Source organism: Pygocentrus nattereri, chromosome 4 (genome assembly GCF_015220715.1).
Source record: "Pygocentrus nattereri isolate fPygNat1 chromosome 4, fPygNat1.pri, whole genome shotgun sequence".
Taxonomy (NCBI): Eukaryota; Metazoa; Chordata; class Actinopteri; order Characiformes; family Serrasalmidae; genus Pygocentrus; species Pygocentrus nattereri.
In genome coordinates, this window is record NC_051214.1 from 45,870,599 (window position 1) to 45,886,458 (window position 15,860).

Consider the following 15,860-nt stretch of genomic DNA (forward strand, 5'->3'; position numbering starts at 1 on the left):
GAGAACTACCAAACCATACAGAGAACTACCAAACCATACAGAGAACCACCAAACCATACAGAGAACTACCAAACCATACAGAGAACTACCAAACCATACAGAGAACTACCAAACCATACAGAGAACCACCAAACCATACAGAGAACCACCAAACCATACTGAGAACCACCAAACCATAGAGAGAACTACCAAACCATACAGAGAACCACCAAACCATACAGAGAACTACCAAACCATAGAGAGAACTACCAAACCATACAGAGAACCACCAAACCATACAGAGAACTACCAAACCATACAGAGAACCACCAAACCATAGAGAGAACTACCAAACCATACAGAGAACCACCAAACCATACAGAGAACTACCAAACCATACAGAGAACCACCAAACCATAGAGAGAACTACCAAACCATACAGAGAACTACCAAACCATAGAGAGAACTACCAAACCATACAGAGAACCACCAAACCATACAGAGAACTACCAAACCATAGAGAGAACCACCAAACCATACAGAGAACTACCAAACCATACAGAGAACCACCAAACCATACAGAGAACTACCAAACCATACAGAGAACCACCAAACCATAGAGAGAACTACCAAACCATACAGAGAACCACCAAACCATACAGAGAACTACCAAACCATACAGAGAACCACCAAACCATAGAGAGAACTACCAAACCATACAGAGAACTACCAAACCATAGAGAGAACTACCAAACCATACAGAGAACCACCAAACCATACAGAGAACTACCAAACCATACAGAGAACCACCAAACCATAGAGAGAACTACCAAACCATACAGAGAACCACCAAACCATACAGAGAACTACCAAACCATACAGAGAACAACCAAACACACCAAAAACAAGTTAGTTTCTCCAGTTTAGGCTGGCTTTAGCTTGTGGCCAGAAGACATCAGTTTAGCTTGTTTGTGTCAGATCATGAAGTCATTTGTTGTGACAAAACTTCTCCCAGTTCTAACCCATAAAACTTCACGCACTCATTTACTAACCAACAGCTTCCTGAGTGAAAGTTCTGTCCATTAGGAGAGGAGAAGTCCTCCTACTGTTAATCTGTGTTCATGTAATAATACAGAATTCATTCCAAATCATTGTGGCCCATTTCTATCATTATAGATGTTCACACAATGTCAAGTCTAACTGTCTTTTTCAATTAGTGTAGTTATGAGGTTTGGATATGACAAAGACTAGTTTTGGCCCAATTCTTCTGGCTGTAAGCTCACAATTTCCCTCCAGACCTTAATTTCTCACAAATGACACCATCATGTTTGCATGAGCAAAGAGATTTCCCATTTATTATTTCACTGTCTGTCCATATTTTTAATGACAATAAAGCAAATGCAGCTGACTCCTCTAATCTACTGCCAAAGTTTCACACAAAAGGCTGTGGGCTGGAGGGTGGGAGAGAGAGATGGAGATTATGAGTGATTCAATAATGCAGCTTATAAATTTGAGGGGTGGAATATACCACTCCACAGACTAATAACATCACGCAGAGTACAGAAAATTTCATTACATGCTGTATTCAGTGCAATATGCCTGCGAGAATATAACATCAAAGACTTGCTGGAGCTTAACGTAATCCAGCCATATAATCCCCTTTCAAAATTAGTTATGATTGGGAAATGAGTAAAGCAGCACTGTCCAACTCTATACCAACAACATTTCACATGTTTAAACTGTTTCACATAGTGTGCTCCTCATAAACATGAACGCCAGGACAATTTCTCAATTAACTGCTGACCAAACGGCAGCACCAGCAGCGCCAGCAGCGCCGCGAAACCAGCACCGTGAACCAGCGCCGCGAACCAGCGCCGCGAACCAGCGCCGCCTAAAATCCCACCAATATTTACACATCACACTGAGAAATTCATGCATTTGGAAAGCAAATGTCTGCAATCGTAACAATTCAGCCTGATGATGATTCTTTAGGAACTGCTTCAATGCATTATTATTATTATTATTATTATTATTTTAAATACAGAGATTACAAATGTGTGGCTGGAAGAACTACTTACACAGTGGTGAAATACAAACGATAATATTGCTGATTTTTATGTTTAGGTTTTAAAGAGAGAGAAAGTGATCACATTTTATGGCTGATTCTAAATCCTTCATAGCCAAAGTGACTGATTTTTATCAGCCGTTTTAAAAGTTTAGTTTTTACCCGAAGCTCCGACTGCGTGGTCTAATGAAACACAGTATATTAACATATCTATCAGTGCAAGAACTTATTTTTACTTTGCATTTACAATCTGAGCTGGTACAGTTCTTGTTTTCAACTGTATTTTGTGATTTCCAGGCTGTATATTCATTATCGCACTTTGCATCAACCTCAGAAGTTCAATAAATAGATTTTGGAAATGTCATGGTGTGAAAATCATTACTTGCTCTTTAATGACAAACTGGCAATTTATTGTGTCTAAACGAGGAATCGGTTTCCTGTTTAAATACTATGAATAAACCATAAAACAAAGTACGACTGGCTGTTTATCATGTGATGGTCTGATGGAAAAGACGTGGGTACGTTCCAGGTTGGGGTTTATCCAGTGCCGGAAAGAAAATATTTACAAATATATACAGCTTAGTATGAATAGACCATTAATCACAATTTTAGAGCTTTTGAGGCTTCACCCACATTTCATTACCTCCTCCACCAGACTAGCTCCCTCTGCTCCCTCTAGGGCTTTTATAGAGCTAAACTGGAAGTGCTGTGACGCCACTCCCCGTGTTTTGCGCGGGAAAAGTTCAGCAGACGAAGGGTATCGGTTTCCTCCCTGGCTGAAAACATGGCTACTTTCCTCCGGAGTCTATTCACAGGTAAGTACTTGTTGGTTTTAATGTTTAGTTATATTGCTAAATCAATCAAAATTAATAATAAAAATAATAAAACATTCATATTCACCATTTTTGTTTTTTTTCTGCAGGTTTGCTCTTGTTCCCCAGCATAAACACTCAATTAATAAAGGCTATTTAAAAACAGCACGTGTCTCTGCTGAATAGGACATGTCCCCGTTACCTACAAAGTCTTTGCACATCTAATATATATATATATATATATATATATATATATATATATATATATATATATATATGTGTGTGTGTGTGTGTGTGTGTGTGTGTGTGTACACACATATATACATATATACACACACACACACACACACACACACACACACACACACACACACACACACACACACACACACTGTGGTGGAGGGCAGCTCCGTCACATTGAGGTTTGTATAACTATGTTAAGTCAGTTTCGTTCAGGTGTAGCATCAGCATTCAAGTACAAATCACACTATATATTATATTTGTAATACTTCATATACCAACCTTAATGGGGGGTTTGCGTGTGATATGTGACACCAGGAAGTTCATGGCAATGTCCTCACAGTTAACATATTCGTCCACCATGTCTCGAATGGCCTGGGGCATCACGTATGAATACAGGTACGCGTAGTACTACACAAACAAACAAACAAACAAACAAACAAACAAACAAACGAGAGATAAGCACAATTTTCCATCTTCATAAAATATCTGCTATTTAGTTGTCCAAGATTTTTACTGTTGCTGTAGAGTGACTATTATTCATAGTAGTACCTTTAAGAGAGATTTATCATCATCATCATCATCATTTCTTTATTTACTAAAACTGTTTCCTTCTTCTGATTGATACTAAATTCTTTTTTTAAACGCATTTAAACTCTAGAAACGTTAACAGACCGCTGCCATAAAACTGACTAATAAGTAATAACTGCATGAATTTTTGTTTTTTTCAGTATTTTGTCAAACAAATTCTTCATCTCATGGAATGTCCTGACAACTTACTGATAAATTGTGACGCTGGAGTTCATCTTTACACCGAGCTGTGTTTATATAACCCCCTGCACATTATCAGGCTTTGGCGGAGGGCCAGAAGAGACCCCCGGAGCTTTACCTTGTGGAAGAAGGCGGCGCCTGTCAGCACCATGGAGAGTTCACAGGAGTAGTTGGAGTTGTAGAGCCAGGACTGGTGGTTTACATCCCAGGCATGAAACCTCCCTGGAAAACCCACGATACGATCCCTGGCCTCACGCCACACCCTGGGAGAGAGGGAGAGAGGAGGACACGGTCACTGATATGAACCCTGTTTTCTTTTTCTTCTTTTTTTCTCAGAATAAAAGTGTATCTGAATAAAATGTGTTTGTTCTATATGCAAGTAGCTAAATAAAAGTTGGCTTTGAATTCAACTGCACGTTTTAGGCTGCACGGATTTGACTCGGGGGTTTAGTAGCCTATGAAGTCCTAGAAAGAAAGCACAAGGTCCATTAGACTCAGCCAGCGACACACAAGTGTTGTGCAACCTGGCAAATAAGCTCAACATTCCAGTGAACACTCCTAAACTGAGGTAAGTAAATATTGACTGATTGATTGAGACAAACAAACAAACAAACAAACAAACAAACAAACAAATAAATAACAGTGCCTTTTCTGAACCCACAGGACAACCAGCTAATCAAACAATACAAACCAACCAAAAACAAGAAGCAACAAGACGCAGAGCCACAAACTGAAGACAACAAGCAAGTCAGTGAGGAGCTTCTATTAAGTTAATTGGGGATTCGAAAGAAAAGAACCAGAGAAGCTTATGATTTTGCACTGATCCAAACTGCTGTTTTAAATGGAGTGAATATTTTGATCATGCGGACATTTGATACTATTTTGACTCTAACGTTGTCCTGTTGGAGGAGTTCGGCTAAACAGACAGGACGGAGGCCTGTATGGCTTTAAAATGAGATGTTTGCACTGTACTCGGTATAAAACATGGACCCAGATCTTTTGTGTGTGCATGACCTGAGCAGAAGTTCATGCCTGCTCTAGAATTCCTGAAGTAATCAGAAACAGACATCGCTCAATACTGCACACTAAGAATCTGCTGCTTTAAACTTCAGTCCACCCAAACCACTTGTGTAAGCCTGTGAACATTAAAATATATTAAAATAAACATTAAGTTCATTATTCTGGATCTGACACGACGGATCGTCCTCTTAATATTCTGTAGTGTAAAGCTTTTTACGGTGGGCAAGATGACAGTAAGGTCATTAAAGGAAAACTGAACAAATGCAGGAATTATAAAAAGACAGATTAAGACTAATTGCAGAGAGCCTGTAAACATCATCATCATCATCATCATCATCATCATCATCATCATCATCATCATCATCTTCAACAACAAGAAATAACTGCATAAACTGCATTAGTAGCTGAGTGGAGGTCAGCCTATTACGCTACAGGGGTGACTATTTGAACCACCACCACCACCACAACAACCACCACCACCACAACCACCAAAACAACAGCCACCATAACAACAACAGCCACCATAACAACCGCCACCTCAACAACCGCCACCTCAACAACCGCCACCTCAACAACCGCCACCTCAACAACAACCCCCTCAACAACCGCCACCTCAACAACCGCCACCTCAACAACCGCCACCTCAACAACCGCCACCTCAACAACCGCCACCTCAACAACCGCCACCACAACCACAACAACTCCTCAGGGGTCCAAGCACCAATTTTTTTAAGAGTTAGAAACAGAAGATTATTCTGCTAAAAGAAAATGCTTTTATTGAAAATCTTGGTTTTGACCAATAAATAGATGCAACATGCCAGGTTTGATCTCGGTAAGACAACTACTTTCTGAAACAGCTTCTAGGCTCTTAAAAGTACCCCTGGGGACCCAGTGCACCAAATGTGGCATTAATAGCGCCCCTCCCTCCATCCTTACATTCCCTTAATTTAGCTCAAACATACAGTATGGTTCAGCCTGCATGAATCCTAACAAAAATGAAAAGCTGCTAAATTACAAGAATTAATTGTTTGGGTATAATTAAAATTAAAGGGCCAAATCCAAATAATCAGGCAACGTTATACAGGTATTCACTTTAATACTAGTATCTGCCATCTCAATTTTACCACAAATATCTTATTTCATCATTTTTATGGGTTTTTTTGCAGTTCGTAGTCAAACAGTTTACTTCATCAAATTCTGATTTAAAAACCCAGATTTTCACAACCTTTAAAAAAATTTTATTTTGTCCATACTAAACTTGTTTTCAAACAACTAAAAACAAAATATCATAACTCATCTTGTGTATCAGGTACCATGATCTCATGTGTTCATCCACCTTTAGTGTAAAGGTTATTTAACAATAATCAATAATCCAAATCTGCTCACACCTGCAGGCGTGCAGAGGCAGAGAGACGAGGCCGCACAGATCAGATACTCTAACTGAGCCAACTGTACTGTACCGATACTGAAAAAACCACAACCTAGCACATCGAGCGCCGACTCACAGGCAAGAAAACAAAACGTTCTCTAAAAACAACTCCCCGTTGAAGTGGGTTCAGGAGGAGATGCTACTGTGGCCGAGTCCAGGTGGAGACATTCCAAGAGTGCTTTGTGAAATGAATGTCAAACGACCATGTTGACACAGAGCTGCGTGCGGCGTGCCTGGACGGGGACGCTCTAGAGCGCCGCACTCAAAATAACACTTTGGCCCATTTTAAATGACAGGCAGTCTATCGCCCTATTCAGACTGGACCCGTTTATCTGGGCAACATCTGTTTAAAAAGAAAAATATATACAGATTTCTAAAACTTCACATCAGTTGGAGGTTAGGGATCTGGCCCTGTGACCGGAAGGTTGCCGGTTCAATCCCCAGCGCCGACAGTCCATGACTGAGGTGTCCTTGAGCAAGACACCTAACCCCCAACTGCTCCCCGGGCGCCGTGGATAGGGCTGCCCACCGCTCCGGGCAAGTGTGCTCACTGCCCCCTAGTGTGTGTGTGGTGTTTCACTTGCATGGATGGGTTAAATGCGGAGATGGAATTTCCCCGGTTGTGGGATCAAAACAGTATCACTTAAACAGTTTGTCTCAGAATTCTTTTCTTTTTGTCGTGACGGCGCTCACACTAGACGACAAGGCAGAGTGTTACACACACAACGACTATCAGCTATAAAGAAAAACACAAATTCCCAGATCTCCTCAGATCACATGACAAATATAAAGCTAAACTTACTGGACCGGAACTGTTTGCGCTTTTATGCGCAGAGAAATGTGTGGTGACGGTTCCTGACGTCTGGATCCAACATTTTCAACATTATAAACATGACATCGGCTCATATGTCTGTGTCTGACACGCAGCTCCTCCGTCTGCATGCTCCTCTGTTAAAGTTTCTATGAACTTGGATGCTTGTCACTTGCATCATGTGTGGCCAATGTGATCACGCTCTATTTGTGTGAAAAAGTTAATAACATTGTACGTATAAAGTAATGCTGTATATATGTAGAGGCCACTATAAGACCATGACACATGTAATGGCTTTTACCTTCTAGCCATCTCCACTCTGTCTACAACTGTATTTTTATTTATTTATTTTTTACCCCCAATTTAGTCACATCCAAGTCCACCCACTGGTTAGATCTCTCACGATACCACTAACAACTAGGAGGGTGAAGGCTATCACAGGCTTTCTCCGAGACTTTCAACATCATGATATGCATGGAGGAAAGTTCTGTTGAGTTAGCCAACAGATGCCCATGCTGGCTATCATTGCGCTGAATGATATGGGGTGGGGGTGGTCCTACCCACCTAGAGAGCGTGAGGTCAATTGGACTCCGGGCCACGGATGGCTGTAGCATCACCGGGATTCACACTTACCATTTCCTGATGACGGGGCTGATGCTTAGATGGTTGCGTCACTCTACACACGCTTAAACGAAATACTTGGCGAGAACATGGTTGGTATAGTGCAGTGAGTAGCACTTCTGCCCTCTACACTGTAGACTGGGTTTTATTCCCTACTTGGGCAGGCACCCTACACTATAACAATAAGAGACCTTGATCCTGATCTGAATGTGTCCAATCAGGGTACAGGGGAGGCGGGGCTTATGATAAACATACACTCAAATGAGAGAGCTTTTACTTTTAACGCCCAAAATAGCAAAAACTTCAGAATCAAAAACTCGTACATACTTACACCCCTAACAACGTGCCCTGCCAGGAGAAAGAGAGCCAAACTATACCCTTCACTCTGCTGGAACTTCCCCTTTTGTGACATCAGACCTTTCCTAACGACCTGTTTCTATTGTCTTAGACACAGCGAGGGAAAAAAAATCCACACCCATTAGCCAAAGTAATCACGCTGCCTCTCAGTGTGCTACATGCTTATGGTTAGTCTAGAAATGGTCATACTCGCTTTTCCCAAAGCAAAGAAGAATAATTCATGTTGGCTATTCTGGAGTAGAGTAACCCATAAATCCCGTAGAGTAACGCATAAATTATTTAAAGGAAACAATTTACAATTTTCTAAATTTAAAATGACTAAATCTCACCTGAAGCCAAACATGATTTCGTCATGTCGAAGATGGGCGTCGTCATCGATGGACAGGATGGCTTCCGTTTCCACTGCGTCCCAGGGAAGGAAACGATTGTTCAAGCTGTTCTTCTCCGTCTGCACCACCTTCAAGCACAGGGACATATGCTGAGTCAAAGCACCATATTTTTAGCCGTCACAGGGGCACAGAAAACTTCTTGGCTTTAACGGCCTCAAGCAATACAGACATCCAGCAATTAAACGCCAAAACAATTCATTTGAGACACAGGAACGAGAGACGAGTCCGAATTTTAAAATTATTATGAATGTTTAAATAGTAAATGTGGTTTAGTAAATTTAGCTTCTCTGTAACGACACTCACATCAAAAGAGCCATGCGGCGTCTCAACTGGGCTGCCACAATCATAAAATTTTAGCTGATTAATTTTCATTTAATTAAATTGCAATTAAACATTTAATTGTCTTTTCTTATTCATTGTTTACAACTATTCAAGCACAAGCCTACAGTGGACAATCTGACTGAGGGCTGGGCAATATGAGAACATACATCATTATAATGATAAATGTCATCACTGAACAGATTGTGTATATCGTCAGTACTTGTAAAACAAAGACCATCTGCATGTTTTATTATAAAGACAGCAAAATAGATCTTGTTTAACTGGGTTTAGTGCGACACAGTGTGCCAAATACTAAAAAAAAAAAAATCACTGTATTCACTTTTTTTTTTTTTTTTTTTTTAATATAGTGCTACTGGTTCTTTTTGCACAGTTCCAAATGAACAGATGCCTGAAAAAATAAATATTGTAACAAATACTGTGAGAAATTCCTGAAGTATCACAAAATTATATTTCTTGCCATATCGCCAATCTCTAGTGAGTAGCCACCCTACTTGCTAGCTATGCTTACTTAGGTTGAACCAATGCTGCCCACACTCACAGAAAAGTCTATAGCCGTGTTTAATATCGTCACACTGTGGACAATTATTGTCACCGCTGCTTCAGAATGGTATAAAACTAAAATATATGTTATAAAACTTCAGTAAAATCACAATTGCAAAACTGTCCAGAGGACTTTTAAACTGAAACAATGGACACAGGACGTTTGACATTTATTGAATGATGGCTTGACATTTGTGCACTGAATTCACTTATTTGGTGCCCACATAATAAAACAAACGTAATAAATTTCGTTATAAAGAAACAAACAAAAAGCCTCATTATACAATGAAGAACTGTGGTGAAAAAAAGTCACAAATGGTTTTACCACATCGCCGAAAAATGGCAGAAATTCTAGTGCATCCCTAATTTAATGGAATTGAACTTTTAAAATAATGTGGTGAATTGATTACATCTGGTATGTCCAACTCTACACAAACTTGTTTTTTTCATTCGTACGAGGTGAAATAAGTCACAATGTGGCTAGGCTGCATTTACTTCATCATCTTTAAGACTCCTTGTAAATTCTGGGCCTAACATGGATTTGTGGTCTGGGGAGAGGGTTTATAACAGTAAGATGTTGAGTAGCTCCATCTAATGCATCTAACCTGCAGTAGCTTTTTTTTCTGGCAGGGGCATTTTTTAAAAATATTTTATTTAAATAATACCTATAAATTGGAATACCAAACTTGAGTAAAACTGAAAGTCTAATCTTTAACAGGAACGTGATTTAAGTAATTACCAATACTGGCTTTCCATTTGAAAGTTACTCTGGGGAAATATCTTGAGGTTTGCTCAGCTGTTCTCCATCCCATATTCACAGTTACTTAAGCAAATAAGGCACAGAAGCAAATAAGATTCCAGAACGGTACAAAAGATTCATCACAGTCAGACAGCGAGGATTTTAGCATTTTTCACAATTCCATTTAGGTTTCCATGTGAAAGCACAAGCTTTCCATGCTCTTAATGCTTATCTATTTCCTGTAAAAGCTGCAACAGTAATTTGGCTTGCGCAACTTGGCTTGGCCTGAACATTCTGCTTCAAAGTGGAGAGAGAAGATAAATAAAACCTGCTCCAGGAGGTCAAACAGCATGACAGTTTTTCCACACCTATATAACCTCAGAATAATAACAGGATATGCATATTTCTCAAGATCGTTTGCCAGCGCTTTCAATTTATATTACTTCAACTCTTAATAACTATTTCTTAGTTCATCCAAAAACAACAAGAGGAAACAAACTCACCACAATGGGCAGCCCGATGTCTGGCCAGAGGAGATCATCCGAGGGTGGTTTGGGGGAATTCCAGACTACTACCACCTTGTTAAGATAGGGAAGGCCATTCAGCCTCTCCAGGGAGTTCATAAGCACCTCCTCTCGCTCATATGTCAGCATGACCACCGTAAACTGCTCTCGTGGGACGTTACCTCCAAGTGCAGCCTGAAACTCCTTTCCAGAGCCTCCAGAGCCTCCACCAATTGGGCGGAAGCCAGTTCCTGAGCCTAGGAACTTTGCCTCAGAAGGAAGAACTGGGTCCAAAGGAGTGTGGGGGAAGAGATGGAAAGGTCCGGGAGCATGATTCCAGGTTCGGTAGACATCTGACACAGTATATGTGAAATTTCGCAAAAATCTGGGTGAAGCATAAGGGGGCTCCGTTTCTACTGGACCAAGATCCAGATCACCATTGTCAGCCAAATTGGCATCCGTTCCTGCCATCTTCCCAGCTTTGTGTGGAATCTCCTGGGCAGGTTCCTCTTTTATAGGGGCTGCTGGTATCTGAATGCTAGTTCGGACACTAGCAAGAATGGTGTTGAACATACTCTCCGAAGTGGAAAAATAGGTCTCCCAAAGGAATCGACCCTGCCGTCGCATGGCCAGTAAGTCACTGTCAGAGAGGCTTCTCAAAAGAAAGTGCAACTCTGTTATGCGAGGCTTGGGTACCATGATAGCTGCTTCACTCCAACGTATGAGCTGGTGATAAGGCAACTTTGAGTGGTCGCCAAGTACCACAGGGATTGCCCCAACCTCCAGGGCCTCAAACAGGCGCATGTTACATCCAGCAGATGCCACAAGTTGTCCATCACCTGGAGAAATCACCAAGGCAAACGTAGATGTCTTTAGTACCTCTAAGCGATCTTCCCGCTCCCCACACAAGGCCCATTCAGTTGGCAGGCTGGGTTTTGGTCTGTTCTTGCAGGTGAATTCCACTAGTACTTGGTCTAGATGACTATCTTGCACAGCTTTAAGGGTGCCAATGATGCGATCATCGTAATCGGCAGGTGGATCTCCCTCCATTTCTTCCTCAAAGGACTGTGGTGGTGCTTCCAGCAAACTGCTCCTCAGAGACTCCACTTTTTCACCCTGGAAGGTGAAGAGATACTTCCTCTTCACTGGGACCTGAGGAGGCACCTCCAGAAAGTTAGGCTCAGAGAGAGCATGAACGAGGGGAGACAGCACCAGATCAAAACCTTCTCTGTACTGTCGTTCCAAAAAGGTAGACTGTGCTATAGCTGCTCGGCCTGTGCTTACGTTGTACAAGAAATTCTGAGTCAAGGATTTTCTGGACAGGTGGACCAGCAGGTGATTATGGCCATCTGACCTCCAGTATGGCAAAGCCTTTAGCTGCTTTTCCAGATCCAAGGGAGAGGGAGGGGGTGAGGAATCATGTACCTCTCCAACAAGCACCACATAAAGACATGCGATACTCGGATTTTCTGTAACATAAACATTGCTCTTAACAGATGATGCAAAGGCTTGTTTGACCAGTGGGTCAATATTCTCACCCCAAGGATATGACCCTGTGTCATACACATACACTGGGAACCCAGACGTAAGGGGACACCTGGCGTAATCAAAACAAGTATGCAAGCGACAAGACTGTACAGACCTTGGAGGAGGCAGTCCTGGATCGTCTTTGTCTGGTAACAATCTGACTGGCAAAGATAATTTGGGCTGGTTCTGTGCCATGAGTTCCTTATAAGAGTGTTCTGTCTGGCTGATGACATTTTTGAGTTGTAGCAAGTCCTGTTTGGCACTGTCAATACTACGCTTACAGGCTTCGATACGCAGGTTGAGACGGGCAATCTCGCCATTGAGTTCCTGCCGCTTGGCTTCCAGCTGAAGCAGCTCTTCACTCACCGATTCCCGTATTCGACACAAGTCCTGTACATGCTTCGCTTCACAAAGTTCGCCGCCAGGTCTCGGGCCGAAGATGCGTCTGTCTGGCCCACTTGTCTCATCAATTGTGGTGAGGTAGTAATGTGCAATGAGTGGGAAGAAAACCAAGATGAAGAAGAGCATGAAACTGAGCCAGGTCAGTCGTACCCGCCGAAGCACCCATGACTGGCTGCCGTTCCCTGCAACACCTCCGTTTCGCTGCATCGTACAAATGTCACTCTCCACCACACCAAACAGGTATATGAAGTTTGTGGGGGGATTCAGCAGCCATAATGCAATCTCGCCTGCATTGTGTAAGCACAGGTCAACACAAAACAGATCATCTCCTACTTAATATCTTTAAAAAAAAAAAAAAAAAAAATGCAGGTCACCAACTTCACTGAGGTTTTAAAAAAAATGGAAACTTCATTTTCAAGATCATACAGTCCAATCATAATGCAGTTTTACTCGGTGTTATGTAAGCGTACTCCAGAACTATCCCAGGGTACAGAAGAGGCCTTGAACAGTGGCAAGAACATAGTTTCCCTTGCTGCAATGCCAGCTGAGGACATGGATTGTGTACATTTTCCTATGTGGTATTCGGTTTCCCAAAGCCATGCTTCTGTTCAGTATGAAGCCATAATGGGGGCTATGGCGTGCCCTCAGGCCAGCTTCTGTCTGATGGATTACGGGCCATCTAGCATGCCTTTAATCCAATCTCCAGTCTAGAACAAAGAGAGAGACAGAGATACAGTGTAATAGCTTTTACACAAGTCATTTATTGTAACTACTACTAAATTAAGATTTTGCAGGCTACTTCTTAGAATTCACAGTAGCCCCAAAACCATTCGACACAAGAAAATAGCATTTGTTCCAGAGAAAAACACTTTCATCACAACATTAAACAGACCCCTTGTGTGGAGAGGCCTGAAGAAAAAATTCCAACCAGAGTAGGTTATTCTCACCAACATGACTAACTTGATTAATGACAAACTTGTTTTCTCTTTGAGACAAAACGTCGCATGTTAATTAAAAGTAAACCTGAATGATTTTAGAGATTTTACATCCATTTTTCAACATTTTCCAATTTAAGTGACCAAAATCTCATTACTGCAACACAATAAGATTAACGCATAGATCCTGTGCCTCATTCACCAACATGTTCCAGAGACAGCGAGGCCAATTGTGCCCTTTTGGACTCCCGGCTACGGAAAACTGAAGCATCACCAGGGATCGAACTCGCCATCTCCTGATGACGGGGCCAACGCTTAGATGGTTGCGCCCCTCGGGAGCCCTCATGTCGTGTTCTTAAACCGCAGAATCGTTAACACCTTTGTGCTCTTGAGTGTGTAGATTCTGTTCTTACCTGAGAACAAACCCCATTATAAGTAGGTTTTAAGACGAAATTTCTTCGTAAGAACGATTGGTAAAAGAGACCCAATGTTTTTTTCCCCACTCCTACTTAGTCTTTTCATAATCTAAGCACATTTATCCATCTAAGCAGTAAAACTAGTTATCAAAATATATTTTAAAACATATTGCACAACTTTAATGTTTTTTCTACTTACATTTTCCACATAAAATGTTGTTTGAGTTTATAAGGAAACTTGTTTTTACTAACAAATGCTAAAACATTATCAAGAACGCAGAACAAACATGTGGACACACTGTCACAATGAAAATTAGGGTAATCAAAAAGCCCAAACAACCTTAGAACAGAAAATTGGACAACTAAAATATAAAAACATAATATTGATCTGTGCAATGACCCTCAAATATCGAGCAGACTGCAGTAAGGCTACTTCAAAGCACAGACGTGGAAACACCAAAAAGGTACGGGGCTGGATTTTTTACATTACTATCAATGAACTTGTGTCCACTGAAGAAATCATAGACTATAAAGACACTTTGGACGCAAACCTGCAGACGTGTGCAACAATAACAACAACAACCGGCCACCTTTTTGAAACAAACTGTTAAAAAAAGTGCCACTTCACTTTGTTATTGTGCCTCCTAACAGAATAACGGCACACGTTGTAGTACGTCCAAATACTTTTTGGCATCACTGCATGCATGAGCTCCTTGCTCTGCTTTTGCATCATCCGTCGCCGACGTTTTCTCTCTCTTCGTTATTGTTTAGCGCTACTAATGGCTCCTGTCTCGCTTCCGAGCGCTGGTCAAATATACATGCACGCGTTTTTTTTAAGAAAGTGGGAATTTAAGGAGATACATGAATAAATAATAAACGAACAAAGCAAATGAATCAAAGAGTTTTTCAAAGAAGCTGAAGCGTGTTCGCCTTTAAGCCGAAGCAAACTACTCAGCTTTACCTCGAAATAAGGCACAAAAAAAGAGGCACTACAGTCAGAGAACCTCCTGAGAACGCCAGACAGCCATTAGTGAAATCCAAAAGACTTTAAACTGATTTATCAGCTTTGGATGAGCAGATGAATTTCTCTCTAGCAGAGCAGCTTGTAATATGGAGGCTGCACCTGCTCCCCCGCTGGACGGAGCCACGCAGCCTCGCCGAACTCATTACTCACGCCACACAGAGCGTCCATGACATAAATGCAGGATGAGAGTCCAGTCTCGGCTCATACGGCGCGACAGTCCGTTATAATGAGCCAAGAGAGCAGTCATAAGTCACTGCTTTGGGTTCGTAAGGTAACTATGAGTAACCAGCAGCGTCTAAGATCACTCAGGGAACACTGCGCAGTTGAGCTGGGCATCGTGACAGTATCTCTCGTTATGGTGGTGAATTCGGGCACACAAAGCTTTTCTAAGCGTGTTGTGGACGTCGTCATCACTTACCACCAGCGTGCTCCATAACAGAGCATAAGTGGCCCCGTTTAATTGGATTTAGTCCAATACTTTGTACTCTTTATAGTTTTTGAGAGTAATGTTTCAACGATGGTGCTGCTGGCTCTTTATTTTCCTGTTCCAGCAAATCAGATGTCCAAGAAAAACAGCACATATTGTGCATCAGGAACATTTCTTGAAGTTTCACCAATCACCCTCCTCTACTGTACTTTATTTTATTGTTTATTTTATTGTTTACCGAGGTACAATCAACGCAAGTGCACCCCCAAAGGTATAACAATGGAAAACGGCATGTTTGCACCTTTTCATAACCTAATCGTTTCAGACAGAAACATAAATAATAGGGTGTACAGTCAATGCAACTGTTAAAATTTTACTACAACGGATTACAGTGATATCATGTTCCCTAACTGGAGGTACTGCAGGAGTAAGGAGTGAAGAAGCAGTGCTTTGAGTACCTCTGTTGTTATTTTTACCATTATTATTATTATTATTATTATTATTATTATTA

At 41.3% G+C, this 15,860-nt stretch overlaps 1 protein-coding gene across 1 annotated transcript in view; it reads right to left on the bottom strand.

Annotated features, from left to right (window-relative positions):
- Positions 1-15,860, bottom strand: part of extl3 (exostosin-like glycosyltransferase 3) — a 51,577-nt gene that overhangs the window by 6,794 nt on the left and 28,923 nt on the right. Inside the window, exons 2-5 of the mRNA XM_017695688.2 lie at positions 10,619-13,254; positions 8,435-8,562; positions 3,986-4,130; positions 3,379-3,507 (exon numbers count right to left, since the gene is read on the bottom strand). Of these exons, the coding sequence (XP_017551177.1) occupies positions 3,379-3,507; positions 3,986-4,130; positions 8,435-8,562; positions 10,619-12,754 (2,538 nt within the window). The 5' untranslated portion in view covers positions 12,755-13,254. The remainder of the gene's footprint in view (positions 1-3,378; positions 3,508-3,985; positions 4,131-8,434; positions 8,563-10,618; positions 13,255-15,860) is intronic.